The sequence below is a fragment of the Natator depressus genome, chromosome 7, assembly GCF_965152275.1.
Source record: "Natator depressus isolate rNatDep1 chromosome 7, rNatDep2.hap1, whole genome shotgun sequence".
NCBI classification, from domain to species: Eukaryota; Metazoa; Chordata; order Testudines; family Cheloniidae; genus Natator; species Natator depressus.
The window spans coordinates 33192756-33219804 of NC_134240.1; the positions used below are offsets into that span (position 1 = coordinate 33192756).

General features: G+C 59.8%; 3 protein-coding genes across 3 annotated transcripts; 1 reads left to right on the forward strand and 2 right to left on the reverse strand.

Moving 5' to 3' along the window:
- Positions 1-1107: 1107 nt before the first annotated feature.
- On the forward strand, positions 1108-13052 carry LOC141991473 (serine/threonine-protein kinase D3-like). Its single transcript, XM_074959792.1, has 18 exons — positions 1108-1303; positions 3678-3816; positions 4107-4235; positions 4598-4752; positions 5126-5321; positions 6026-6109; positions 7127-7280; positions 7551-7674; positions 8060-8137; positions 8307-8556; positions 9018-9046; positions 9278-9350; positions 10006-10112; positions 10469-10630; positions 11237-11335; positions 11637-11904; positions 12356-12441; positions 12782-13052. The coding sequence occupies exons 1-18, from the start codon at positions 1163-1165 to the stop codon at positions 12971-12973; spliced, it is 2466 nt and encodes an 821-aa protein (XP_074815893.1). The 5' UTR covers positions 1108-1162; the 3' UTR covers positions 12974-13052.
- Positions 13053-13379: 327 nt separating this feature from the next.
- On the reverse strand, positions 13380-14988 carry TMEM223 (transmembrane protein 223). Its single transcript, XM_074958071.1, has 2 exons — positions 14610-14988; positions 13380-13898 (listed from the first exon to the last, which is right to left on the reverse strand). The coding sequence occupies exons 1-2, from the start codon at positions 14986-14988 to the stop codon at positions 13606-13608; spliced, it is 672 nt and encodes a 223-aa protein (XP_074814172.1). The 3' UTR covers positions 13380-13605.
- A 497-nt stretch (positions 14989-15485) lies between these two features.
- On the reverse strand, positions 15486-25597 carry NXF1 (nuclear RNA export factor 1). Its single transcript, XM_074958069.1, has 21 exons — positions 25416-25597; positions 24586-24799; positions 24048-24219; positions 23625-23708; positions 23126-23230; positions 22715-22795; positions 22552-22621; positions 22358-22446; positions 22128-22235; positions 21931-22040; positions 20240-20276; positions 20081-20149; positions 19790-19845; positions 19489-19596; positions 18955-19013; positions 18500-18615; positions 18148-18190; positions 17940-18012; positions 17233-17415; positions 17096-17156; positions 15486-16633 (listed from the first exon to the last, which is right to left on the reverse strand). Exons 1-21 carry the CDS (start codon positions 25444-25446, stop codon positions 16595-16597), a joined length of 1908 nt encoding a protein of 635 aa, XP_074814170.1. The 5' UTR covers positions 25447-25597; the 3' UTR covers positions 15486-16594.
- Positions 25598-27049: the final 1452 nt, after the last annotated feature.

Here is a 27049-nt window from a genome sequence, read left to right on the forward strand (position 1 = left end):
CTGACAGATCCAGCTGAGGGTGTGGAGAGCAGGAGCTGGCACCGATGCCGCTTGGGGAGGGGGTGACTCCAGTTTCACCCAGGGGATCTGAGATCAGAATTGGTCCCTGACCCACTGCAGTCAATGGGTGACTCTCGACTGACCCCAGGAGTCAAGGGGATCAGACAGGGACCCTACATTAGTGCAATGAATGAAAGTCATTGGGGCTGAGTTAGATCAGTGGGTCTCAACCTTTCCAGACTACTGTACCCCTTTCTGGAATCTGATTTGTCTTGCGTACCCCCAAGTTTCACCTCACTTAAAAACTGCTTGATTACAAAATCAGACATACAAATACAAAAGTTTCACAGCTCATTGTTACTGAGAAATTGCTGACTTTTACATTTTTACCATATTATAAAATAAATCCATTGGAATATAAATATTGTACTTACATTTCAGTGGATAGTATATAGAGCAGTATAAACAAGTCATTGTCTGTATGAAATTTTAGTTTGTACTGACTTTGCTAGTGCTTTTTATGTAGCCTGTTGCAAAACCAGGCAAATATCTAGATGAGCTGATGTACCCCCTGGAAGACCTCGGCGTACCCCCAGGAGTATGCATACCCCTGGCTGAGAACCACTGAGTTAGATGACAGCTGAGTGGTGACCCATCATGTCCAGCACTTCCATCTCACCCTGTAAGCCCCCTTCACCAGGAACCAAACTTGGGGTAATTCATCACCATCCGGGTGTTGCTTTGATGGGGGAACACCATAGAAATGCAGTTATTAATACTAGCAAAGATGCGAATAGGACCCAGGAGTCCTGGTTCCCCCGGCCCCATCTAATCCACTAGACCCCTCTCCCCTCCCACAGCTGAAGACAGAACCCCGGAGTCCTGGCTCTCCACCCCATGCACTAACCCACCAGGCTGCGCTGCCTGCACTCATCATTATCAGCAGACAGCTCCGTCCGTTGGGGAGCAGAGAGTTAACACTGCATTTCCTGCAGCTCAGAGAAGCCGTGGGGACAGGCGGTGCAGGGAGCCAGAGTGGGGACTGTGGGGGGGAACGAGAAGGGACCCCTTTCTCTCCTGCCTCCTGCCCCATCCCCACGTGAGACCCTCAGGAGTTGGATCCAGCACAAGACCCAGCTTTCCCGGGCACCCGGTGCTGCCCATGGCTCTGGAGTGCCAGCCCCTGGGCACAGTATCTGTGCGCCTGCAGATTGGGCTGTCTCGAGAGTCATACATGCTGCCCCCAGAGGAGCTGCGTTATGGGCACCTGCGGCACCTGGCAGTAGAGCTGGTGGAGAGGAAGGTAATGGGGCTAAGCTGGAGGAGAGTCGAGAAGGGGAGCACAGGTGAAAGGGCCAGGATCCAGGGTGCGGGGATGGGAGGGGTCCCCAGAAGGAATCCCAGAGGCTGTGCCCAGATGCCAATGGTGGGTCACGGAGACACCAGAGGAGTTTGCTCAAAGTCTGACTAGTGCTTGGAATGTAGGGGAGCAGCTGCGGAACCCAGCAATGTCCTGACTTCCAGCCCCAGCTGCTCTAACCGTGAGTCCCCACTCCCCTCCCAGAGCCAGGGACAGAAACCTGAGAGTCCTGGCTTCCACCCGACATGCTCTAACCACTAGGCTTCACTCCCTTGCCTCAGCTAGGAATAGAATCGAAGAGTCCTACCTTCCAGTACCTCTCCTGTTCTAACCACTAGACTTCACTCCCCTCCCTGAGCTACGAATAGACCCCAGGCATCCTGCTCTCCCCTCCTCTAACCACTATTCCTCCTCCCCTCTTGATGCCTGGAGATTGATTTGCTGTTCTCCTAAAACAGATTAAATGAGGCACAGCCTGGGGGAAACAGTGGGCTGGAGACTGCGATGTCCCAGAGGTAGGGTGGCAGATGGGAGTTGCTGGGCTGCCAGGCTTCAGGGGGCTCGCTCCCTGGGGAACCTCATGGCACTCAGAGCCCTTGGACAGCACCCTTGGAGGAGAAGGGGGGGCACATGGGGTGGGTCAAGGGGCCTGATCTTACCAGGGGACCTGCAGACAGGATTCGAGGTCGGGGGGAAGATGATGTGACCCAAGTGTCGGATGAGTGGGAGATGTAGAGCCCTGGTCCAGGTCCAAAGAGGGGACACCCTTAATATTATGGAGTGTGTGGGGGTGTCTGCCCCCCTGCTGTGGACCTACACTCTCTCATTCACAGGAGGGTGGCTATTCAAAAGTTCCCTGGCTCCCCCACATTTCCTTTGCCCCCTGCCCCCTCCCCGCCAGTTTCCATCTCAGGACAGCACAGGGAGCACTTGGGTGTGTGTGTGGGGGTGCTGCAGCAGCCATGCTGAGTCAATCTTTCCGCTGTGGCTGGGGTCAGTGGGGCCCTGTGCTTCCTACCTGCACTCTGAGGGCCTGCCCTCTCCCCAGCTGCCCAGTCCCCCTGCACCGAGCAAGTGACAGAGGAAACCAGCAGAGCAGCTCGTTTCCGCTCCGTGCTCACTCATGGCATTGCAGGGGGGGCTCGTCTGTCTGCAGGGAGCGGGGAGTCTCATACAACTAGCCCTGTACAAACAGCCCCCCGCGCTCCGCCCCAGAGGTGACTGCATCTCAGCGCCAGGCAAGGGATCCCTGTATAAACACCCCATGCAGCCCAGCCCAGAAGCAGCTGTCTCTCAGCACCAGGTGCAGAAGCCTTGTGTACACAGCCACCATGTCCCACTCCAGAAGTGGCTGCATCTCAGCACCAAGCAAAGGAGCCTTGTGTAAACAGCCACTGCACCCCACCCTAGAGGCAGCTGCATCTCAGTGCCAAGCAAGGGATCCTTGTATAAACAGCTCCTGCACCCCACCCCAGAAGGGTCTGCATCTTGATGCTGGGTGAGTGATCCCTGTATAAACAATCCCATGTCCCACCCCAGAAGCAGCTGCATTTTAGCTCAGTGCAGTTCCAGTGAGAACACACAGCATTTCTGCAGCAATGCGAGCATTCGAGAAGTGCTACAGCAGTGGTTCTCAAACTTTTGTACTGGTGACCCCTTTCACATACCAAGCCTCTGAGTGCGACCCCCCCTTATAAATGAACAACACTTTTAAATATATTTAACACCACTATAAATGCTGGAGGCAAAGCAGGGTTTGGGGTGGAGGCTGACAGTTCGCGACCCCTCATGTAATAACCTCGCGACCTCCTGAGGGGTCCCGACCCCCAGTTTGAGAACCCCTGTGCTACAGGAATCCAGGAGGCTGGTGTTAGCGGTGGGACTCTATCTGTGCTCCCCTCCCTCTCCCAGTGTGTCACAAGCCCTGGCAGGCTCCGGACTCTGTGAAAGTTGTGGGCGCGGGGGATTGCCCAACCAGGGAATGGTGCTGGGAAGAGCCGGAGCCCGCAGCCTGAGAGCAGCAAAACCTGGAGTTAGAGTGAAGACTTCATGTCTATAATAACCAGGCCTGTTCCAGTCCCATCTTCCCCTAGGGGGAGGCGCTAATGTGAGCTCACAGGCCAACCTTTACCAGCTGAGAGCAGGCTGGGGCAGCGGGGGCGGGGGGAGGTTACTGTCTGTGTCCCCCATAATTCCCCAGAAAGAGCCCATGACTTCTGAGTTCTATGCCTGGCTCAGGAAGGGGAGTGGGATCTAATGGTTAGTGCAGACCAGGGGGGCCCAGGAGGCCTGGGCTGTAATGCCATCTCTCTCCTAGTTCCCTGACTACGGCTTCCTGGGGGTGTCGGAGAAGATCATGCTGTTCCGGCACGACGCCGCGTCAGAGAATGTGCTGGAGCACTTGGGGCCAGACGGTGTTGTGTGCCCTGGGGACCTGATTGAGGTCGTGCTGTCAGGTGAGACACCTGGGGCACCAGAGCCTGTGGATGCCGAGCAGGGCCTGGAGGGGAAAGACCTCAGCTTCCCCTCCCTGCCCCATGTGAGCCAGCCAGTCTCCCATCCTGGGGCAGATCAGAACTGGCGCCCCCTAGAGGGGAAAGGCCCCTTGTCCCATTCCCCCATCCCACCCAGCCAGTCCCCGTGCCATAGGGGCAGATCGGAGCCAGCGGCCCACAGAGGGGCAGGCCCTGGACTCCCATGCTCCCTACCAAACCCACCCCCTCCTCACTCTTCTCTCTCCCCACAGCCTCAGTTTCTTTGGATTTCACTATCCGGCCCCATGTGCTGCTTGTTCACTCCTACAAGGCCCCGGCCTTCTGCGACTACTGTGGGGAGATGCTCTGGGGGCTGGTGCGCCAAGGGTTAAAGTGTCAAGGTATGGAGCAATCTGTGTCCAGCCCTTCCTGTCCCCTCCCTGGGACTGACCCAGTCGCCTGACCCCAACCCTCTCCCGCTTCCTGGGTCCCTCTGGTGCCCATACCCCCATCTCTGCACCTGGCCCGATCCCCTGGGTCCCACTGGGCAGACAATGCTCCCTCCAGATCTCCTGGGTCCCTTTGGCACCCCTCTCCCCAGGCCTGGCTGAATTCCTCAGCCCTTTGCACACCAGTAGCCCCCTCCTTTCAGGCCCAATCTCCTCGAGCCCCTCTGGGGCTCCCACCCCCATGACCAGGGGACCCAGCTCCCCCCATTCCGGGCCTGGCAGGGGGCCCAGTCCTCACTCTCCCCTCCCCCCAGGCTGTGGGCTGAACTATCACAAGCGCTGTGCCTTCAAGATCCCCAACAACTGCCGCGGTGTGAGGAGGAGCCAGCTGGCCAGTCGCTCACTGGGTGCTACCACCAGCCCCAGGACCCCTGGCCTTGGCCAGACCGTGGGGGGCAGCCTGGAGGAGGTAGGAGCTGGGACCCACACAGCCAGGGGAAGTATTCCAGAGGGTGATGGCTCTTGGGTGTTGGGAAGGTCAAGGACTTCAGAGGCGATGGATACACCCTGCAAAGGAATACGATGTCTGCTCTAGCCACTACACCCACTCCTCCCCCAGAGCGGATAGAACCCAGGAATCCTGGCTCCTAACCTCCTGCAGTGGTGGCTGGATAGGATGGGGAAGGCCAGGCAGAGACCCAGGATAAATCAGAATTGGGGATGGCTGGCAACTTGGCTGGGCCCCTGGAAAGTGGGGTGCAGTGAGGGACAGTGACAGTGCAGAATTGGGGGAGGGTGGGGACACTCACCACAGTCTAACATGGACTCTGGTTCCCCTGCAGATCAGTCACTGGAAGTGGGGCCAGCAGACACAGGGCCCTGTGCTGATTGGCCGCCCGCTCTGGAAGGACTGGATGGATCTGAACCGGGTCAAGGTGCCACACACCTTCCAGGTCCACTCGTACACCCGGCCCACCGTGTGCCAACACTGCAAGCGCCTGCTCAAGGGGCTCTTCCGCCAGGGGTTGCAGTGCAAAGGTACCAGCAGCTGGGACCATGCAGAGGACTGGGGTAAAGGGCTGACCCCGGGCTGGGACCCTGCCAGGACTGGGGTGAGGGGCCTGACCCTGGACTGGGATGCTGCTGGGATTGACCTCAGAGTCACTGTGGCCCCACTGGGGTGTAGGGGTACAGAACCTGGCAACCCAGCTTCGAGCTGTGCCCCCATTGCTTCCCCTTTCAGCACTGGAAGCTCCTTCTGATGGCATGTCCAAGCAACCACCCCAGGGAGGTGCCCCCTTTGACTGCTGTCTGTTGACCCAGTGAGGCCTCCCTGCCCTGCAGGGGCCACTTATCAAAGAGAACGCTGTAAAGAGAGCTGGGAGTCACGGTCTCCGTGGCTTCTCCCCATCCTTCTGGGGCTGACAGGGAACCAGCAGAAACAGTCACACACGGCAGGGGAACCTACATCACGGGTACAAAGGGAGAAGTGGGGGGGATTCAGGGAACAGAGATAAAAGGGAGGAGCTGCCCTTGCTGTAACCAATGCAGCAACACTGCCTGAGTCTGCAAAGAGCCTGAGCCAATTGCTCTGAGGAGGGAGCTACCCCCTTTGTCGCACTTGGAGGTAGCACCCAGCCACACTGCTCCAGGGACCCCAGCAGGAAAGGGAGAGCTGGATCCCGGCTGGCCCGCTGCCCCACCCTGTCCCAGCCCTCAGCCTCTCTCCTCTCCCAACACAGACTGTAAATTCAACTGCCACAAGCGCTGCGAGCAGTTCGTGCCGGAAGAGTGTGTGGGGGAGGGCCTGGCCCCTGGCACAGCAGGTAAGGACGGGGCCGCATGGGGCAGGGAGGCAACATACCTAGCACTACCCCATTCCCAGCCCCAGCTCTGCCCCCTGCTCAGCTTGCCCACTGGGGAAGCCTGACCCCTCCCAGAGTGCCCCGCATGGCTATCTCACAATGCATTGGGCACAACCCAGTGACCCTGTCCGATCAGCATTAGGGCTCCACTGGGTCAGAAGCTCCACACCTCATTCCCCTCCCTGTGCTAGGGATAGAACCCAGGAGTCCTGATTCCCCCTTGGGCACAAACAGCACTTTCCTAAGGAGAGGGCCCAGAACGCTCCCTGCCCTGCCTCACCCCCAGCTTAGTCTCTCCCGCCCCCCACTCTCCTCCTGTCCCCAGCCCTACTCCCTCCCCACCCCACCCTGCACTTGCCCCCTCCCAGTCCCCCATACCCAGCCCTGAGCTCACCCCCTCCCAATCCCCCATACCCAGCCCTTACTCTCTTACACTGCCTCTGCACCCAGCCTCATGCTTGCCCCCACACCCCACTCTGCTCCCAGCCCTGAGCTCTCACCCAGAGAGGTGTCAGGCTGAAGAGCACCATCCTCACCAGGGCCCAGGAAGTTCTGGGAGCCCCAGGCCCCATCCTCTTCTGTGTCTCCTCTGCCGCAGGCAGCACAAAAAGCCCAGACCCAAACTTCCCACCCCCCTGGGGGCTGGGGGTGCAGCAGTGCACAGGTAGGGAGGGTCAAGGAGGGGTACAGGGTCACCACACCCTCAGATTTGGCCTGGTCACCCCTCTGGCAGGACAGCCAGGCTCAATTTCCAATTCTAGTCAGGGGACAAGGGGTGGCCTGAGCCCTTCTTTGTTGTACCCCTGCTTCCAGCCCATCTGCTCTAACCATTAGCCACCACTCTGCTCCCAGAGCCAGGCATAGAACCCAGGAATCCTGGCACCCAGTGGCCCCGCTCTAGTCCCTATCCCCCATCGTGTTTTCCCTGCTGGCCTTGCAGAAAGCAGGGTATCTCACTCTCTCCCTTCACCCACATAGATGGCGAGAGCCCAGAGTGCCCATCTAGCAAGCCAGAGCCAGTGGAAGGGGAGGCGGATGGGGAGGGCACCAGTGGGCACGGGCTGGCAGAGGACACAGAGGAGACAGAGCCCAACCCTGGGACTCTAGAGGCAGAGCTGCACACCAGCCTCAGGTAGGGACCCCCCCAGGATGGGGGGGCTGCGTGGTTCCCCAGGGCCTGCTGCTCTATAGTACAGAAGGGGAAGGGGATCTCCCATGGGGTCAGTGAACTCAGGAATCCTGGTTCCCAATCCCCGCTCTAACCACCAGACCTCACTCCCCTCCCAGAGATGGACATAGAACCCAGGAGTCCTGACCCCAGGGAGCCTGGTGGGTGGTGGAAGGCTGTGCCTTTGGGGGCAGGGGAGTCCAACATCTGAGTCCCTGTCTCTCCTGGCGCCAGCCCCTGTTTCAGTAGCTACATCCCCTTGATGCGGGTGGTGCAGTCCTGCCGGCACATCAAGAGGCGGCGCAGCACCATCCTGCTGGAGGGATGGATGGTGCATTTCACCAGCAGGGACCCCATGGTGAGTGACCTGGCTGAGGACAGAGGGTGAGGTTACAGGAGGGTCAGGGGTGGAGCCACAGGAGATATGGGGTCAGGGGTGGAGCCTCAGGCAGGCTGGAATGGGGGGTGGAGTCAGAGGCGCATGGGAGGCAGGGGTCATGGATGGGCAAGGGGCAGGGTCACAAGGCAGAGTAACAGGATGGGGCATGGAGTGAGAGGGTGTCAGGGAGTGGGGCTTGCAGCTGGCCAGGGCTGGTTATGTGGGGATTGAGAGCAGGAGAGGGGGATTATTGGCCAGGCATTTCAGGGCAATGTTGGGGGGGGGGGGCAGCAGAGGTTTGGGTTGGGGGGCCTTGGGATGGGATGGGCATAAGCCCCCAGAATAACATCTCTGTGCCCCCCAGAGGAAGCGCCATTTCTGGGTGCTGGACAGTAAGAGCCTGAGCTTCTTCCACTGTGAGAGCGGAGGCAAGTTCTACAAGGTGAGGGGTCCGCTCTTCGTCCCCTCTGCTGCATCCCATTCCCTACAGCACCCTGTTTCCCCTGAGCCCAAATCCAAAGCAGCCTGCACTCTCCCTGTGGCACCCCCCCTCCTAATTCCTCACCCGAAAGGAGCCCAGCCACTGTCCAATGGTCTTGCTCTTCCTGCAGGAGCTGCTGCTGTCTGAGATCCTCCAGATCCGCCCCTGGGAGGGGCTGACACCCCTGGCCCCCAGTGGGAGCCCCCCCTGCTTTGAGCTGGTGACGGAGGCCCTGGTGTACTACGTGGGCGAGCACAGCAGTGAGCGGGAGCCAGGGCAGGTCTGGGCGAGGGCGGAGGCTGGAAAGGCCTGGGCCAGGGCCATCCGCCAGGCCCTATGGCCTGTGAACCCAGAGCCCGACGGCTCTGTCCAGGAGCCCAGTGAGTACCATGGGGATCCCTCTATAGGCAACCATGAGCCCCACCCCAGAGCCAGCTGCATCTCAGAGCTGGGTGAGGGATCATCCCTGATTCAACAGCCCCTATGCTGCACTGCAGAGCCAGCCAGACCTCAGTGTTGGGCAAGGAATCCTGTTAACAGCCTTCGTGCCACACCTCAGTGTTGGGCAAGGAACCCCTGTGTTAACAGCCCCTGTGCCACACCCTAGTGCCAGCTGCATCTCAGTGCTGGGCAAGAAACCACTGTATCAACAGCCCCTGTGCCATACCCCAGAGACAGTTGCATCTCAGTACCAGGTGAGGGATCCCTGTATAAACATCCCCAGTGGCATCTGAGAGGTGGCTGTCTCCTGCTCCCAGGATAACAGGGCAGTGGGTCTGAATGTCCCAGTCCCAGCTGGGCCAGGGTCTTCTCATGTCTCCATTCTGTCTTATCTCTGCAGATTCTGACTATGAGTCCCCAGATGACACGGTGAGTTGGAGAGGGTGGCACTGGGGAACCCTAGGAGTGGTGGGGTGCATGGTCTAGCACAGGGAAGGGGATGAGCAAACATGGGGGCTGGTGTTGGGGTGAGGAAGCCAGGCATAAGGGTTGGTGGCGGGGTGGCAGTAGTGGGAGCATTAGGCCTGGTTTGTCAGGGATTTGCCCCTAGCGGGCACCATGCCTCAATCCCCCCAACTCTGTCCTTGTCCCTCACCCCAGGACATCAGCCGTTCCTATCAGATCTTCCCTGACGAGGTGCTGGGCGCTGGGCAGTTCGGGGTGGTGTACGGCGGTAGGTGCCTTCCCCCACCCCTGCTCCCCAACTCCCATCCTGGCTCCCCTTTCCTGTGTCCCCCAATCGCTCCCCTCCCTCTGTGCTGATCCCCCCCACCTCCCCTTGGGCACAGTCTGGGATCCGTTTGCATGTGCACCCCCCAGGGGCAAATGCGTTGACTACGGCTCCCCAGGTGCCGTAGCCATGCCCATCCCATCACTGCCATGCTTCCAGGAGCATGGTTTGCCCACTGCTCACCTGTGGTGTGCCAGTGCACATCTCCCCCCAGCCCTGCCACACACCCCTCCCGCCCCAGCCCTGCCTCTCCTTCTGCCCCCAGCCCTGCCACACACCCCTCCCGCCCCAGCCCTGCCTTCCCCTCTGCCCCCAGCCCTGCCACACACCCCTCCCACCCCAGCCCTGCCTCTCCTTCTGCCCCAGCCCTGCCACACACCCCTCCCACCCCAGCCCTGCCTCCCCCTCTGCCCCCAGCCCTGCCACACACCCCTCCCGCCCCAGCCCTGCCTCTCCGTCTGCCCCCAGCCCTGCCACACACCCCTCCCGCCCCAGCCCTGCCTCTCCTTCTGCCCCCAGCCCTGACACACACCCCTCCCGCCCCAGCCCTGCCTCCCCCTCTGCCCCCAAGCCCTGATACCACTGCCCTGCCCCCCAGGAAAGCACAGGAAATCTGGCCGGGACGTGGCCATCAAAGTCATCGACAAGCTGCGCTTCCCCCCCCGGCAGGAAAATCAGTTCCGCAATGAGGTCTCTATCCTGCAGGTGAGCCCCTGGGGATGGGAAACACAAGGACCCTGGTGGGAAAGGAGGGGTGTGTGGAAAAGGGGACCCTTGGGTGGGGGGGAACATGGGGACTCCTCCATGGACATGTTTGGCTGCCTCTGCCCCCCAGACCCAGTGGGGGAAACGGGGCAATGGCTGGACAGGCAGCACTCCCTCCCTCAGTGCACTGGGGGCTTTGTTGGGGCCCTGCCCCCTGGAGGGAGCTCCAAGCCAGTCCAGCACCAGAGAAGGGCCTGCAGGGTTAGGTGCAGGTCTGAGTGGTGGGGAGAGTTCTTGGGCTGTGAGCAGGGTGTGGAGGATCCCCGTTCAGGGAGCTCCATCCTCTCCCCTGCCAGAGCCTGCACTCCCCCTGCGTGGTGCACCTGGAGTGCATGTTCGAGGGCCCTGCCCGGCTCTTCGTGGTGATGGAGCGGCTGCATGGCGACATGCTGGAAATGATCCTGTCCAGCGAGACTGGGCGGCTGCCCGAACCCCTTGCCAAGTTCCTCATTGCCCAGGTGGGTGCCCCAGCTCTCCCCGCCCCACGCCCTGCAGTGGCCTCACAGCAGATCGAGGAGGACCAAGCAAACCCTCCAGCCTGGTGCTCCCCACAGGTGTCCCCGTCGGGCATGTTAATGATGCTGCACCATCCATGATCACAGCATGCATACTACTCAGAGTCCTTGTGAAAATGTACACGCCCACACACACTGCTCCCCCACGGCCCACCGCTCCCGTCCTGGCCCCCCAGCATGCTGCTCCCCTGTGGCACGCCAGTCGCTCTCATGCACTGCTCCGCATCGCTGCTCATCCCCATCGTGCCCACCACTGTGGTCCTGTCACCATTGCATACCGCACCCAGGCTCGCCACTCAGCATGGTGGTAGACTTGTGCACGTCAGCACTGCACATCACTGCAAGCCCCTCGCCATAACTGTGCACGTACACACAGCATCCCATCACTGCTCCCCAATGCCTGGGTCGCGGGTCACACAGCACTCACCAGCGCATGTGAGCGTGCAACAGCCCCCATGCCACATCCAGTCTGTGCGTGGACCTGGCAGGAACTCCCCCCCACATGGCAGGTAACCACCCCCTCCTGTGACGTTTCCCCTGTGCTTGCAGATCCTGTCTGCCCTGCGCCACCTGCACACCCGGAACATCGTGCACTGTGACCTCAAGCCAGAGAATGTGCTGCTGGCCTCGGATGAGCCCTACCCCCAGGTGGGACAATCCCTGCCCTGCCTCCCAGCCCACCTCCCTGGAGCCCTGCCCCTCCTGTTCTACCGCCTCATCCCTCTAGCCCCCTCTCCCTGAACACCCATCCTAGCTCGTGCCCCATTGCACCCACTCTCCCTTCCCCTTTCCGCCAAGACTCTATTACCAACCTGGGGCCGGACCAGACCTGGCACCCCCTAGAGGGGAGAGGCCCCTACCCCAAGCCAGCTGGTCCCCCCAGAGTCAGGCCCCCTAGCAGGGAAATGCTCCATATTCCCCACCCTCATGCTAACCCCTCACCTCTCAGGTGAAGCTCTGTGACTTTGGCTTCGCCCGCATCATTGAGGAGTCATCATTCCGGCGCTCAGTGGTGGGGACCCCAGCGTACCTGGCACCCGAAGTGCTGCGGCAACATGGCTACAACCGTGCCCTGGACATGTGGGCCGTGGGCGTCATCATCTACGTCAGCCTGAGCGGGACCTTCCCCTTCAACGAGGAGGAGGACGTCAACGATCAGATCAAGAATGCAGCCTTCATGTACCCCCGGCAGACCTGGGCCAGCATCTCCCTTGAGGGTGAGACACTCCTATCCCGACCCTGCCCCCCCCCACCTCCAGACTGCAGCGTTCATGTACTCCGAGCAGACCCGAGTCAACATCTTCCTTGAGGAGGAGACCTCCTGTCTCCCCCACCACCCTGCACCCAATCACACTGCCCCCTTACCTCCAGACTGGCCATGTACCCCTGGCAGACCTGGGCCAGCATCTCCCTCGAGGGCGAGACCCTCTTCCCCCACCACCACCCTGCCCTGCCCTGCTCCGCTCCCCTGTGGCATGCCACTTGCAGCACACTACTCCTCCCACTGCCCCTGCACCTCCAGAGCATGGGCTGCATGTACCTGCAGCAGCCCTATGGCACCTCCAGGAAATTTGCCTGTTGCAGGCCTCTGGCAGCCAATGGCTGTGCTCCCTGGGGGAGGAGTTGGGGAGAGGTCTTGGCCTATGTAACCCCCTCCTTCCCTCCCAGCTGTCAGCCTCATCCACCAGCTGCTGCAGGTGAAGCTGAGGAAGCGACTGAGTGTGAACAAGGCGCTGAACCACCCCTGGCTGCAGGTACCTTCCCTCTACCCCTCAATCCCTATTCACCCCACCCATATCCCTGCCTGCAGATACCTTCTGTCCCACAATCCACACCCCATAACATACCTCTTCCATCCCCTGGCACTAACTCCACATAAACTCCCTCCACCCTAGAACGCAACACCCTGCTCTCCCCTGCCCAGCTTCACCCCAGTCTCCAGTCCCCCCTCCCAACAGTAAATGGCTAACTCAACCCCCTCCCTAGCTCTCCCCATCCCCTGTAGATCCCTTCCCCAGTACATGGTGGACCCCTGACAGGAGGAGCCTGGACTCCCCACAGCACCTGTTGATGAGCTGTCTCCATCCCCCCCAGGATTTCCAGACCTGGCTGGCCCTGCGGGAGCTGGAGACCCGTGTGGGGCAGCGCTACCTCACCCATCCAAGTGACGACGCCCGCTGGAAGCGCCTCGCCCGTGAGCAGGGGCTGGCCTGGCCATCAGGGCTCATCACTCAGCCCAGCCTGGAGGAGGAAGGGGACAGCGACAATGCAGGCGAGGGAAGCTGAGCCCTCCCCCCAGGACTCACTGCTCATGGGAAAGGGGGAGGGGGGGCTGGGACCCCTTAGCACCACATCGCCCCCATAAACTGATTTCCTCAAATTTAGCGCCATGTGGTCTGTGCAGGGTGTGCGCTCATCTTGCTGGAGCCTGTTCACACGTGGGGGGTGCCACAGGCTCAGATTCCCCTGCACAAATGCTTCCCTAGCTCAGACCCCCTCCAGCATGAAATCCCGCACTCTGAGCCACAGGTCCACCATGGTGCATGCCTCCCCTTCCCCATTGATCCTTTCCACCCTAGTATTCCCAGTCCACTGCTCCTTTATCAGCTTCCTTGCACATGAACACCACCTCCCAACCCTGCTGGCTCCAGATACTCATGGCTGGCAGGGAGTTCACAGCAGCAGCTCCACAGTTTCACTTTTATTTCAAAAGCACACAATTGGAGCTCCATCCCACCAGGCCATAGTGCCCCCCTCAATGGGGCTGGGCCCTGCTGTCCTTGGGGAAAGGCAGGAGATTGGTGGGGGTGGTGTGGTGTGAATCTGTCCATTGCCCCCAATCTGGGGACTCTTCTCTAACTGTCCAGCGGCAACCCCCCAGGATCCTCCAGCAGCGGGAAGCATCCTCATTCCCCCAATCACAGCTTCCTGTAAGCCCCCACGGTGAGGTCAAAAAGCTGGGGGTTGTAGACCTGGCCCTGCTTGTCCAGCAGGAAGTAAAAGGGCCGCCCCTTGACCTTGAGGGGAATCATGGCAGGCACCTCAGAACGATGGGCCATGCAGGAGACCTGGCGCAGGGGCACTGTGAAAGACGAGCTCAGCCCGAAGGGGTAGTAGGTGCTGAGGGTCACATCCCGTCCCCCCTGGCGCAGCACAACCTGCCACACCGAGCGGCGTGAATACATGAAGCCGGCAGCCACGATCAGTGAACCTGGGATGGAGGAGAAAGAGAGGGTATGAAACGCCCAGATGCTATCCACCATACCCAGACTGGGCTGGCAGGGGGCTGTGGGTTGGAAGGCACTGGCAAAACTCGGGGGGGGGACCCAAGGCTGGGATACCAGGGGGCCGCAGATTAGAAATGAGGGACATCAGCAAGGCTGGGGGCACAGCCTCCCATCTCCCAGCAGCAGGATTTGGCTCTTGAGTTTCAGAAGCCTGATTCCACTCAGCTGCTCCAGGTGGCCCAGGCCCAGCTGCGGGGTGGAACCAGGTTCGGGTCCCAGATCCCTGCTCCCCAGGGCAATGAACTGGACTCAGACCCAGCTCCCTGTCACTGACCACCCTCCCCAGGGCAGACTCTCTCCCTGCGGAGAGAGGGGAGAATCCCATTACCGGTGTCTTCGGTTCATGCTTCCCCAGGATGCAAGGACTGGAATCACCAGTTCCCCGCGCCTGAGTGCTGTGCTCCCCTAGACGCCGGGTGGGAAACCCCTGGCCCCCACACCCCTCTCTCCCCGGGGCCCGCTCCGGCTCGGGGGTCCCTGCCCCCCACACCCCTCTCTCCCCGGGGCCCGCTCCGGCTCGGGGGTCCCTGCCCCCCACACCCCTCTCTCCCCGGGGCCCGCTCCGGCTCGGGGGTCCCTGCCCCCACTCTCTCCCCGGGGCCCGCTCCGGCTCGGGACCCCCCCCCGGCTCTCACCCACGGTCAGACAGGACACGGTGAATCCGTAGCGCCACTTGTTGGAGGCCGGGTTGATCGAGGCCCCACCGGGCAGGGTGGGCGCGGGCCGGGCGCTGGCCGCGGGCCGCCCCGCGGGCCGCAGCGCGCTGAAGGCGAAGTGCGCCAGGTACGCCCAGAACGCGAACTGCCCCGCGCAGAACAGCCCGAGCAGGCGGAAAAAGCGGCCCCGCTCGTGCCGGAACAGCAGCAGGTCCCGGGGCACGTGCGTGTCCAGGGGGGACGCCCCGCGCGCCGGGCCTGCCAAGCCCCGCGCACCGCTGAGCCGGGCCCAGGGGCCCCCCGTCCCCCACGTGCAGCAGCGCAGTCCCCACAGCCGCAGCTGCCCGGCCCCCGCCATCTCTCCGCCGGAGCGCGGGGGCGCCTGGGACTTGTAGTCATCAAGACTTCTCTCAAATAGGAACCCGGTGCTTCTGTGTAGGGGCAGGAGGCTCCTCCCCCTTAGCCACAGCGCCTTCTTACACTGGGGGATCGCTGTGCTGGGGGAGGGGAGCCACCCCGCCAGGACGGAATGTGGAGAGGGCTTGGAAGGGGGGAGGGACTGAGAGGAATGTAGAGAGGGGCTGGGGAAGCAACTGGGATGGGGGAGGGGGAAAGATGACCTGGAAGGGATGGTAGTGGTATTGGGGGGAAATATGGAGAGGGGACTGGCAGGGGGGAGTGGATGACAGGGACTGGAGGGGAATGTTGGAGGGAGGGGAGGGGGGACTGGGCTGGGGAGAGGACCTGGAAGGGATGGTACTTGGATTGGGGGGCAACATGGAGAGGCCCTAGAGGAGGGACTGGGGAACAGGAGGGGATGTATCCAACAGAGCCTTCAGCCGAGATTCTAACAAACACCACTTTATTGAACACGCGGGTCCCAGCACATACAGCCACAGAGAAACAGAGGGCAGTGGGGCCCAGTTCTGCCCTGCAACATTCTGCTTCAGCCCAAAGATTTAGGGGGTGATTGTACAGCACAGATGTACAAGCAGGAAGGAGTGCTGCAAGCACCGCTGGCAGCTCCTCAAGGGCGAAGGCAGTACCTTCCCCCTGGGTGTAGGAAAACCCCTGGCGCCTGCTACTCCAGAGCTGCCCTGGCACATAGGAATCTTGCAGCCCCACACTCTGCCCCTAGCTCCAGGGTGGGGAACAGGGGAGAGCATAGCCAATGACAACCCCATTGCTCCTTAGCTGAGAGCACCAACCGCTCCAGATCCCACACAACCCCACAATCCCATCAGCACCCCAAGGGAAGCCATGACATCTTCCTGGGGCTGTGCCCCATGTACCCACACAGCAGCTGCTGCAATAGAGAGCAGGCAGGTGGCAAAGGCCTGCCAGGACCTGGCAGCTCCTCTGTCCATCTCTCAATCTCAGCATGCATGAGGCATGTTCTCAGGAAGACGGCTCCAGAGCCCTTGGGACTGCCTTTCCCCAGAGAAGAGTACAAGTCCATTTCGGGGGTGGGGGGCGCTAGGGACTGTGACCACCACAGGGTTGAAGTCTGAGGGCAACTTGGCTCATCTGCTAGGAAAGCACAGGGCCTGTCAGCGGTACACCTAGCCCAACTCACTGAAGCCACTCACAAGACTGCTTGTTTTAAAACATACCAAAAAAAAAAAAAAAAAAGAGTCATTTTCCCCCTACCGGCCAAAAGCCTGAGGGGAAGGATTCTGGCTCTGTCCTCCAAGCTTCTGGGTGCCCCAGCAACACCTGCTTCTCAGTCTTGCTTCCACTGCCGCTGGAAATGGCTGGGGCTGAAGGCAGGGCAGCATGGCCAGAACTGTCTGTATCACCCCTGGCTCCGTGGGCCTGCTGCAGGGGCTCCCCCTTCAGAGTCCAAGCCCCATGGTTGCTCCCAGCGATGAGCCCCCACCTTTGTTATTTTAAACTTTCATTTATTTACAAAAACTGTCATGGAAAATAAAACATCAGTGGTGGGGGAACTGCAGGGTCGCTGCTCACTTGAGAAATGCCACGTCTGGGATCTTCCCCTCCGTCTGAAAGAGACCAGGAACCAGTCACTGGGACTCTGGGCATTGCAACGCCCCCATTGCCCAGGGAGAGGCTGCATAGAACCCCTGCATCCAAGCCCCCCACCAATCTACTAGACCCCACTCCTCTCCCAGAGCCAGGGATAGTGTTGACACAGGAGTCCTGACTCCTAGCCCAGTGCCTTCTCCACAAGACTGTCCTTTCCTGTGCCTATGAGGTGCCTGGGAGCAGAGAATGATGGAGCCAGGCCCCCAGAGGAAGGCAGCCCTAGGAAAGAAGATCCTTGTGGGGATAGAGAGGGATCAAGGCATCCAAGGTGGCTCCTGGCCCCATCCCACCCTCAATCTCTGAGCACTGAGGCCACTGGTGGGGAATGAACATGCCCGTGGCTCCTCCCCTCCCCCTCGCTGTTGCAGGATTCTGACCCCAGGCCCCAGGGATGGAGTCAGGCCCAGGCACTGGCTCACCTTGAGCTGGGTGAAAACCTGGGCTGCCTGGCTGTAGTCCCAGTCGTTGTCCTGGAGGCACCTAGGGCAGAAGGACACTGTCAGTGAGCAAGTGATGGGCGATGGGGCAGCATCAACCCTCCCTAGGGCCTACTTACTTTTGGGACCACTCGACATTCATGCCAGACTGCATGGCGAAGGCCTGTAGCATTTCCTGCTGCTCAGCTGACAGCGTGGGCACAGGGCTGGACGAGGGCGTGGGTGCTGGCATCACGAAGGCCTTGCGGATCTCTTCCGTGTTCGCTTTGCGCACAAACAGCTGGTCGTTCACGATGCACAGCCTGAGGGGATAGGGAGAATGAGGCACTGATGGGGGATCCTCATCCATTCCTTCCCCCAGAGCCTGGGGGCACAGGGGATCCCCATCCATCCCCCACTTAGAGCCCACATGAGGGGGAAGATCTCTTCTCCACCCCACCCCTCCCCCACACACACAGAGCCTAAAAGGAGGGGAGGGGCACTAGGGGGATTTCTCCCCCCAGAACTGAGGAGGGGAATGTGGGGATTCCCATTCCCCCCTCCACACCCTGGGGTGAGAATAAAGGATCTCCATACATTGCCCCCTCTCCCACTTCCTGGGAGAGATGGGAAGGTACTAAATAGGGGGAACCCCCTCCATTGGTCCACCTGCCATACACATACACAGGAAGGGTAAGGCACTGCTGGGGGGAGTCCCATCCATCTCCCCCCTGGGCATGTGGGGGGAGGGATAGGCTATCGACCTGTGTTCTACCCATGCACATCCAAGGGGATACCGCTGCCCCCCCCCGGGGTTCTGTCCCCAGCGTCCCCTTCCCCCACTTACCCTGTGATACCAGCCGGCACAGCAATGAACATACGGGTGAAGCCTCTCACCACATCCCGGGACTTGCCATCCACTGCACACAGAGAGAACAGAGCCCAGTGAGGTGGGTATGGGGAAAGGGGTCTGCCATAGGGGTGAGGGGGTTTTAGCAAGGAGAGGTGCAGGGAGAAGCTTGGAAATGGAGGGTAGGGGGCTTCTGGACACTCACCTTCCTTGAAGACTCCATGGACAGCAAAGCACAGCAGGGTGTTCTGCAATATGAGAGGGGGTCGTGTCACTGAACTGCCACCCCCCTCACCATGCCCATGGCCCAGGGGACCTGCCCCCCACTGCCCGACCACTCCCCCTCTCCCCCCCCCACTGCCCCCAGGGGCACTCTCTCGCCCCACCTCACAGCACAGCTCGCCCTGCCCTCAAGGTGGGGGCACTCTCCCCCACCTCCCATCCCTCCCACCTCACTGCACAGCCTGTCCTGCCCCCAAGGTGGAGACATTTCCCCCCACCCCTCAACCCCCCCATCACAGCACAGCCCACCCGGCCCCCGGGACAGAGGCACTCACCGTCTGTGCACAGACATCCACCACAAAGGAGTTAATGTCATGCTGGGTCTTGGGCAGCTCGTTGAGGAAGGCCACCACGTTCAGCCTCGTATGCTTGAGCAGTTTGAAGCGCAGGGCTGGAGGGAGGAGGGGGAGGTGAGACCCCACCCAGCCTGACAACCCAGTCACAACACCACAACCTCAGGTCTGCCCTGCACAGAAACCCAGACCTGGAGTCTGCAGGGAGTCTGAGCTGGTCACTTGCGGGAGGGGCGGGGAAACTACCCTGAGTGTAACCAATGCAAAAACGCTGCCTCAGTCTGAACAGCCAGAGCTGATCCTTCAAACAGGGGCTAGAGCTGCCTCTAGTGTAACTGACCCAGTGATGCTGCCTGAGTCTGCAGAGAGCCTGAGCTGATCACTCCAAGAGGGGAGTTCTGTTTTGAGTGTGATCGATGCAGCCCCCTAGCACTTACTGGGGTCCTTGAGTTTCTTCACATTCCTGCTGCCCTTGAAGTATTCACTCAGGATGCTCCTGTTGAGAAGAAATGCCCAGTGAGTAGCTGGAGAACAGTACCCTGTAGCTCCTGCCCCATCAGCCCCACAGGAAAATGCAATGGAAACCTTCCTCTTACCCGGCTCTTAGCCTCTCCCTGAACTTCACAAATGGGAACAGAGGCAGTCTCACCCTACTGGGCAGGGGAGGGGTGAGCCCCATTTAACAGAGAAAAAACAGGGCACAGAGAAGGGAAGGGAGTTGCCTGAGGAGACACCGTGAGTTGGGGTCAAGCCAGAAATAGAACCCAGAGTCCAGGCTTCCAGCCCCCTGCTCTAGCCAAAAGACACGATTCACCTATGAGAGCTGGGGATAGTACCCAAGAATCCTGACTCCCAGCCCCCCACCCCCATAGACCTCACAGCCCTCCTGTGCTGGGGATAGAACTCAGGCGTCCGAATTCTCAGCCCTGCAGTCCCTTGGGAGGGCAGTGACTAACCCCTAGTGGACGCACCTGGAGGGGTTCTGCGAGAGGAATGGGATGCTGAGGGAACAGCAGGCCCCATCGTGATAGGCATCCAGCAGCCCCTGCCTGTCGCCAGAGTCATATACAGAGTAATACCTGCCAGGGAGAGAGCGCGTTAGCAAAGGGCAGCTGTGCTGCTAGGACACTATCCCTGCCCCAGAGCTCTCCCCACACCTGAATGCCCTATGCCCATGACTCTGGAACAACATGACCCATATGCCCCCTCCCCATACATCCCCCTCCTTTCTAGCTCCCAAAATAACTCATCCCCCCACATCAAGGTACTTACTGCTGCAGGAAGCGCAGCACCAGCACCTTGAGGTCATCCGAGCCGAAGTAGCTGCCCTGTGGGTCAGAGAATGCTCCAGTTAGTACCCTGGCTCGGAGCCCTTCCCCCCAAAACACCCTTGCCCCTGCCCCAGGGCTTGCCCTGCTGGCAGAGCGGTTAAGTGCCCTGGCTCACAGTCCATCCCTTCTCCACACCCCAAGAGTGCCTTCCCCAGCCCAGCACCAGGGCCTCATCTGCTGGCAGAGCGATTAGTGTCCTAGATTAAAATCCCCCACTCCCTGGTCCCTTTACCTTGCAGGGGGGGAGGGTGGTGGGTGCTTCCACATCAAAGACAATAGGAGGGGGGAGCTCATGGCCATCCTGCAGAGAGGCAAAGGTAGAGCAGTGAGCAGAGAGTGCCCCAGCAATGGGTCCTGAACAGGGCAGCCCAAGTTAGCGCAAATCACTCACCAAGCGCAGAAGCTTCGGGAACCGCAGTCGGATGGAGCTGTCAAAAATGGGACATGAATCAGTGAGGCAGCGGGGCCAGCCTGGCCCCCATGGGGCCTCCTTCCCTCCCTGACCCCACCCAGCACTTTGGACCTACCCCCCCATGCCCTTGGCACTGACTCTGCAGGCCACAGAACGGGGCTGTCCCTGTGCCCACCACACTCCCCTTACCCAATGCAGCACTCCCTTCTCACCCCAGCAGGGCAGAGACCCAGCGCTGAGGGGCTGGGTGGCAGGGACAGAGCAGATGCCCCAAGATTCTTCACTAAGGTGGGGAGGGAAAGAGACCAGGGCTTTACTACATCTTCCCCCTCCAGATCTTGGAGCCTTGGCAGATTTACAGGCCCAGGAACACTATGGGGCTGGTGCCGCATGGCTGAAGGGCTCCACACTTACCTGGCTCTTACTCACCTATGCGGCTATTCTCCAGTGAGGAGAGGGTGGGGATGGGGAGGGGAAGACAAGGGCAGGATGGCAGGGGGAGAGGACATGGATTCCCACTGATCATGGAGTCGCCGTCATTGCAACCAACTTACAGCTGGGGGAAGCTTCCTGCATCAAGGCCCAGATCTAATTAATGTCCATGCCATGGCACGCAGGGCAGGAACGACAGAGGAGAGGGATGCAATGGCACAGAGAAAAGGAGGACAGAACAGGAGGAAAGAGGGATCTGGGAGCCCAGGAGCAGAGCCTCTTCCTGCCCTGCATGGCTCCTCACACCTACCCCAGACGCATTGGTGATGCAGAGGCTCGAGGGAGACTCGCTCTGGGAGAACACAGCATTCTGGTCAATGGAAAGCCCAGGCCTCCTGCTCCTGCTCAGAGCCAGTCCTAGCCACGCCTGCTGCCATGGCAGGACCTGGGGCCACTGATGGGCTTGTGTGCAGCTGCTCACCGAGAGCACAACGTAGCATGTGCCAGGCCCTTACACCAGGAAGGACCCCTCTGCGCTGACCGCTGTGCGGTCTAGTTTGGCCACTGCACGGCTGTGCCTGTCTTAGGTTGTTCCTTCCGTGAGGAATCTTACCCGTCTCTGGCTAGCCAGCCATCGTTGAGGGCCAAACAGCGGACGCAGGGACTGGCAATCACAGCAGCTCCGGAAGTGCTTGGTGCAGAGCGATATGGGGGGGCATCCCCCTAAACATCCATCAGGGGGCAGAGACAACAAGCCCCTCCTGTGTGCGACTGGGGAGAGCAGGTGGGGACAGTGGCTCTCCCACGGCCAACGTGGGAACAGGGATACTAGAAGAGGCTGTGCATCCTGGAGTCCCAGTGCCCAGGGTGAGGGAGGAGGAATGGGGAGAGAGGGGGAGAGGAAAGCAGTGTACAGGCAGAGTCTAGCTGTTACTTTAGGGGAGTAGAGTGCATTGTGGGGAAAGGGAACAGGGCTCCAAACTGGCTGAAATAAAAACCACATCGTCAGCCATGCAGCAGTCAGGTCCCATGCGCCCAGGGGGGCCCAGAGCCTCAGCACAACCAGAGAGGGATGCAGGGAGACAGACACCGTCACTAGGGCCACTGGCAAGAGGAGCCGGGATCCAGCTCCCAGCAAGGAGATGGCATCTTCGTTCTACTGCATTGTCCCCCACCGGGCGGGAGAGGCCAAGTGATTGGGGCCAGGCGATCCACAGGCCCCAGAGGCTGCCACTGACCTGACGTAGCTGGACTGGTCCCGGAAATTGTTGCACAGAGGGTTTCCATCCAACCATAACTCCTCCAGCTTGAGCCCCTTCACCTTGTCCAGCTCGCACTCAGACTTCAGCTGTGGCAGGGAAAAAGAGCAGAGGGGCAGAGCATGAGCGCAAGGCCGCAGAGGGGTGGCCGGACCGGGGATGGTGGTGGCGCCTACCTCATTGCGGGTCAGATTGAGGATCTTGAGATTGGTGGCTTTCTGGGCCAGCTCCGCCAGGTCATCCAGCTGGTACAGCTTGTTGCTGGTGAGATTCAGTGAGAGCAGCTGCAATTGCAGAGGGGACAGAGGGTCAGAGGAGAGTCCAAGGCAGGGCTACCCATCCCCAGTTTGGTGGCAGGGCACTGAGTGCCCAGACCGAGGTTCCAGGAAGCCTGCACCCAGCTCACCTCCGGGATGTTCTCTTCAATGATCTGCAGCACAGCCTGCATGCAGTTCCGCCGGTTCAGCACCACATCAATGTTCTGTGCCACCAGGTCTGGAAGAAACACACAGGCTGAGCACCCTACACCAAGGCCCCACCCGCTCCCTCAACACCACTTCCTCGGTACCAGCCCCCCACATGTGCCAGGAGAACACGCACCTGGGTCCGTGCGAAGGTTCTTCAGGTCCAGGGCCTGCTGGGACCCGTCGTATCTCTTACTCATGGTGACCTGAAAGCACAGAGACCATGGGTTAGAGGGGACTGGCTGCAAAACCCTGCAGAGCCCAGTGGGGGCACAATAGAGCTACCCTGCACCACTCACTTTCAGCTGCTCAATCTCCTCTGGCTTCAGCTCCTTCTGGATAGACTGGGGTGGAGATGAGTGGTTGACAATTAGCACCACCTGGAACAGAGGCAAGCTGGGTCACAGAGGGGCAAGAGCCAACGCTGGACAGGAAGCCCATGTCAGGGTACTGGTAGGGTGGATGGGGGGTGCCACAGAGGGGGCCCCATGCAGGGCAGAGATGTGTCTGTCAGGCTATGTGAGGACCGGACACAGGACATGTTCCCATGCTAATCCAGCCAGAAGAGCAGAGACCTGGCCAGGCCCAAGGGGTCCCCCAGGGAAAGGAAGGCACAAGGCCAGTTCTAGGCATTACATCCCTCCCTCACCATGGGGGTCTTTCCAGCCAGGTGCCAAACACAGAATGGCCCAGGGGAGGGAGAATCATACCTTGTAATTGTCTCGATCTGTGATCTTGCGGGACAGCTGCTTGAGCGCATTGGCTGTCGTCATGTCCTCAATATAGAAGTAGGCCCGGCTTTGGTCGTAGTGGAACTGAGGGGAGAAGACAAGCAAGTCAGGGAGCCTTGGTATCCCCGCCCTGTCAGGAAGAACCTGGCTGAGCTACGCCTGCCTACAGGCATTCCCATCCCTGCAGCTCCACTAGGGAAGCTGAGGCTCAGGGAGACTGACTCACCCAAGCCTGCATAGCAAGTCTGTACCAGAGCCAAGAAGAGCACCCAGAAGTCTGGCCTAACTACTAGTGCCCCCCTGCTACAACCACTAGACTCTACTTCCCTCCCAGAACTAGTAATTGAAACCCTGCCCCCTCCCCCGCCGCTCTAACTCAATAGACTCCGTTTCCCTCCCAGAAACTGGGATAGAACCCAGGAGTGCTGACTCTGTCTCCCTGCTCACAGCCTGCATGACATCTCAATGCAGCTCTCACCTCCACTGGAGTAAAAGGGACACTGGACAAGTTCTGGAGCGAGCTTAGAAGCCATGACTTGTCATACTTCTTTCCATAGGGAATCTAGGAAAAAAAGGCACTTGTAAGTAGCATGTCAGTAAGCTGGCAGCAAACTATGGGGCTGGGAGCTAGGGAGGTCTTAGGGAGTAGCCCTGTGTGTTAGGAACCAGGAGCATCAACCAATGAGCAACAGGGTCCTTCCCCACTGCCCAGGGAGCTGCCTGCTGGTCAGACACCTGGCAGCCAGGCTGGACATTATGCCCCCTTCACAAACTGAGTCAGAGGGGCAGGACGGCAAGGTGACCTGCAAGGGATGTGCCTTGGGTTACCATGATGTGCCAGGGCTGTGGCGTAGGGGCTTGGCCAAATTCCCTGTTCCCTCCCTCACCCTCCAGCACTCACTGTGACCTTGTACCACCTCCTCCGGCTGCTGTTGCGGCTGGCACTGGCACTGCCACTCCGGTCCTGGGGCGTGAGATCTCGTTTCACTGTGACATGGATGTTGGTGGCACTTCCCCGGCCCCTGCTGTGCCAGTCATCACCTCGCCTATTCAGCCGTGGCCCATAGGGAGCACTGGGAAGCAGAGGAACACGAGCACGTAGCATTAAAGATGGGGGGGGGAATACCTTGAAAGCTAAAGGGAACCAGAAACACCTGACTGAACCCTGTGGTCATTGCTGCATTGGAATAAAATCTCTGCAGCAACCTCCAGACATGGAAGCCCTATTTATCCACAGCACAGTGACAGCGCAGCTTTCCCCTGCTCCCCAATCAAGAGTTGGAGTGGTGTTGGTGCCCCCTGGAGAAAAAGGCCCCAGATCCCATTCCCTGCCTCCCTGAGCCAACCAGTCCCCTCCCCTTGGAGCCTGACTGAAACTGGCATCCCACCACCCTGAGCCACTCCATCACACACAATGCCCAACAGCACCTCTCACTCACTATCTGGTTCGAAGACTGTCATGGGCATCGCTCATGGGAACATCTCCATCGCCCTCCTCCAGCTGACCAGAAGGGCTGGGACCTGCTACACCCCGGTTCCACGAGCGGTGGTTCCCCTCACTGTACATCTTGCCTCGGAACGGTCCCCGACCTTTCCTCCTCCTCCCAGCGAAGCCCCCACCACCACCTGTGCCGCCCACACGGTCATCATGTTCTGTGCAGAGGGGCAGAAGGAACATCAGACACCATCCAGGGAATTCCTCTTTGAATGCTTGACACATGGCAAACTGCCTACACTAACCCCCTAACCCTCCTGTCGCCTCCACCTCTTTCCCAGTCCATTCCGCAGGGATCCCAACACCCCCCAGCATTTCCACTGCACCCATCCCCCCAGAGCCCCTCATCACCCTGCCCTCCCCCCAAGCTGGGCTGGGAGATAGGGAACAGGGACTCCCCAGGAGATAGGGATGCCCGAACTAGATCACAACAGAGACAGCCTCCAACCAGCATCCCCTCCGCACTCCGCGGGCCCACCCCGAGACTGCACAGACCCCCCCAGAACGCACCCCCAAAGCCCCGCCTTCCAACCCTCTCCCCTCCAGACCCCGAAAGCCCCGCCCCCTCAGAGGCCCCTCCACAAGCCCCACCCTCCAACCTTCTCCCCTCCAGACCCCAAATGCGCCACCCCGCAGCCACCTCTACCAGCACCGCCTTCAAGCCCTCTCCCCACCCGACCCCACGGCTCCGCCCTCCCAAACGCCACCCCCAAGAGCTCCCAAAGGCCTCACCCACAGCCCCTCCCGCCTACCCGCGTCACCCAGCCCCCTCACCACTGTACCCCCCTTTCCCTTCCTCCGCCATCGAGGGGGGGCTCCGCGCGCCGCTGCTGGGCGGGGGAGGGGAAGGACAATCTCGCTAGTTAGCCGAGCGGAGGGAACCAGGCAACGATTCCACCGCTCGGCTCCGACCCGCTGCCCAAGCGCATGCGTAAACAGCCTCTCCGGAAGGTGCGCATGCGGTGGGCGGCCCGATTGAAGGCATAGCGCATGCGTAATTCAGCAGCGTCGGACGCTTTCTGATGGGGGAAGTTACGCGTACGCTGAATTCCACCTCCCCCTATTTGTTCCCGAAGAGGTGGAGACACTACGCATGCTCAGACAAGCCGACGCTCAACGCGGCTCAGAACGCTGCGCTGCGCATGCCCACAAAAGCCCCCTCTCTTTCCTTTCTGTAGTATCAGCTGCTGCTGGAAGGAGGGATTCTTAGGGACAGAGCTTCGCCTGGCGTGCGGGTTCGAGTCTTACCTGCGGCAGCCAGGACCCCCAATTGGATCTGCGTTCAAGTTGCATCCTAGCAGAGAATGTAGCAGTGGGACCACTAGCTACCTAGATCATCTGCCTTTTCTCCTGTCCCACACCCCCAAGGTCCTGTGTTCAAGTCCCACCAGGGGATCTTTGGCCACATTGTGTGGCTGCAGCTTCATCTTTAGAGAGCTGCCCTCTCCTGCCCCCATTGGCCTCAGTCCCTGGGACCACCCTTGTGAAGGCCCCACGCAGGTGGAAACCATTATGAACCAGACCAAAAAGAAATAAATTCCCCAGATCATTTTATAAAATAGAAATCTTGTGATTTTTATGGGGGCCAACTTTTTTTTTTTAACCCTTTATTGGCACTATTTGCAACCTCTTTGGGGCACAGGTTGTCTGTGCTCTGTTTTTGCAGTGCCAGCACAACAGGGCCCAGGACTAGGGTTCCCACGCACTACCACAAACCAACTAATGAACTAGAGGTGGAAAGTAGGAGGTACTGAGCCTGTAGAGGAGCAACTGGTGGGATGGACACTTCCCAGGGCCCTGAGACTGCTAGAGATCCCACAATCAGAACAGGCATTTCCCAGAAACATGCCCCAGACAGTATCTTTTGGGACCATAACATATTAAGTGACCATATCACATTAATGCTTCATGTATCACTGTGGGCCAGGAACCGTATGCACTCCATGGGGGGAGGGTTACCCCAGCTCGTCCAGGAACCAATACCCCAGGGGGCGATTAAGATGAATTACTTAAGGCTTAGGTTGTAAACACCTCCAGAGAGGTACAATCCCATGGGGAGGTTTCAATATCTGGTCCAATCTGGTTTTTCCAGAGAACCAACAACAAAAGGGGTTTTGCTCTACAAAGGCAAACTGACGCAGGGCCATTTCTCTGATCCAGCAAACAGACAGGACTTTCTGTCTAAGTGAGGGGGGACCCCAACCCTTGTGGAACATTTGGAAAGACTTTAGCCGATTGGGGGCCCCATAAGAGAGATGGGTGATCTCCACTATAAGCATGCCTCTAGTCTAGGATCTTTTTTTAAAAGATGTTCTCTGTTATGCTTTTACCTTAAGAATACATGTGCTTAAAGAGCTGCATGGTGACTTGTAATTGCTGGCAATGCACTGGTCATAGTCCTCAGGCAC

Excerpts from the sequence above, each read along its gene's own strand:
- NXF1 (XM_074958069.1), bottom strand. The coding sequence starts at position 25,446 with ATGGCGGAGGAAGGGAAAGGGGGGTACAGTG. Across the intron at positions 22,622-22,714 it reads AGGAGATTGAGCAGCTGAAA|GTCACCATGAGTAAGAGATA; the intron begins GTGAGTGGTGCA and ends CTGTGCTTTCAG. Across the intron at positions 18,616-18,954 it reads GAAGAAACTCAAGGACCCCA|CCCTGCGCTTCAAACTGCTC; the intron begins GTAAGTGCTAGG and ends TCCTCCCTCCAG.
- TMEM223 (XM_074958071.1), bottom strand. The coding sequence starts at position 14,988 with ATGGCGGGGGCCGGGCAGCTGCGGCTGTGGGGACTGCGCTGCTGCACG. Across the intron at positions 13,899-14,609 it reads CGTGTCCTGTCTGACCGTGG|GTTCACTGATCGTGGCTGCC; the intron begins GTGAGAGCCGGG and ends CCTCCATCCCAG.
- LOC141991473 (XM_074959792.1), top strand. The coding sequence starts at position 1,163 with ATGGCTCTGGAGTGCCAGCCCCTGGGCACAGTATCTGTGCGCCTGCAG. Across the intron at positions 4,236-4,597 it reads CCAAGGGTTAAAGTGTCAAG|GCTGTGGGCTGAACTATCAC; the intron begins GTATGGAGCAAT and ends CCCTCCCCCCAG. Across the intron at positions 9,351-10,005 it reads GTTCGGGGTGGTGTACGGCG|GAAAGCACAGGAAATCTGGC; the intron begins GTAGGTGCCTTC and ends CCTGCCCCCCAG.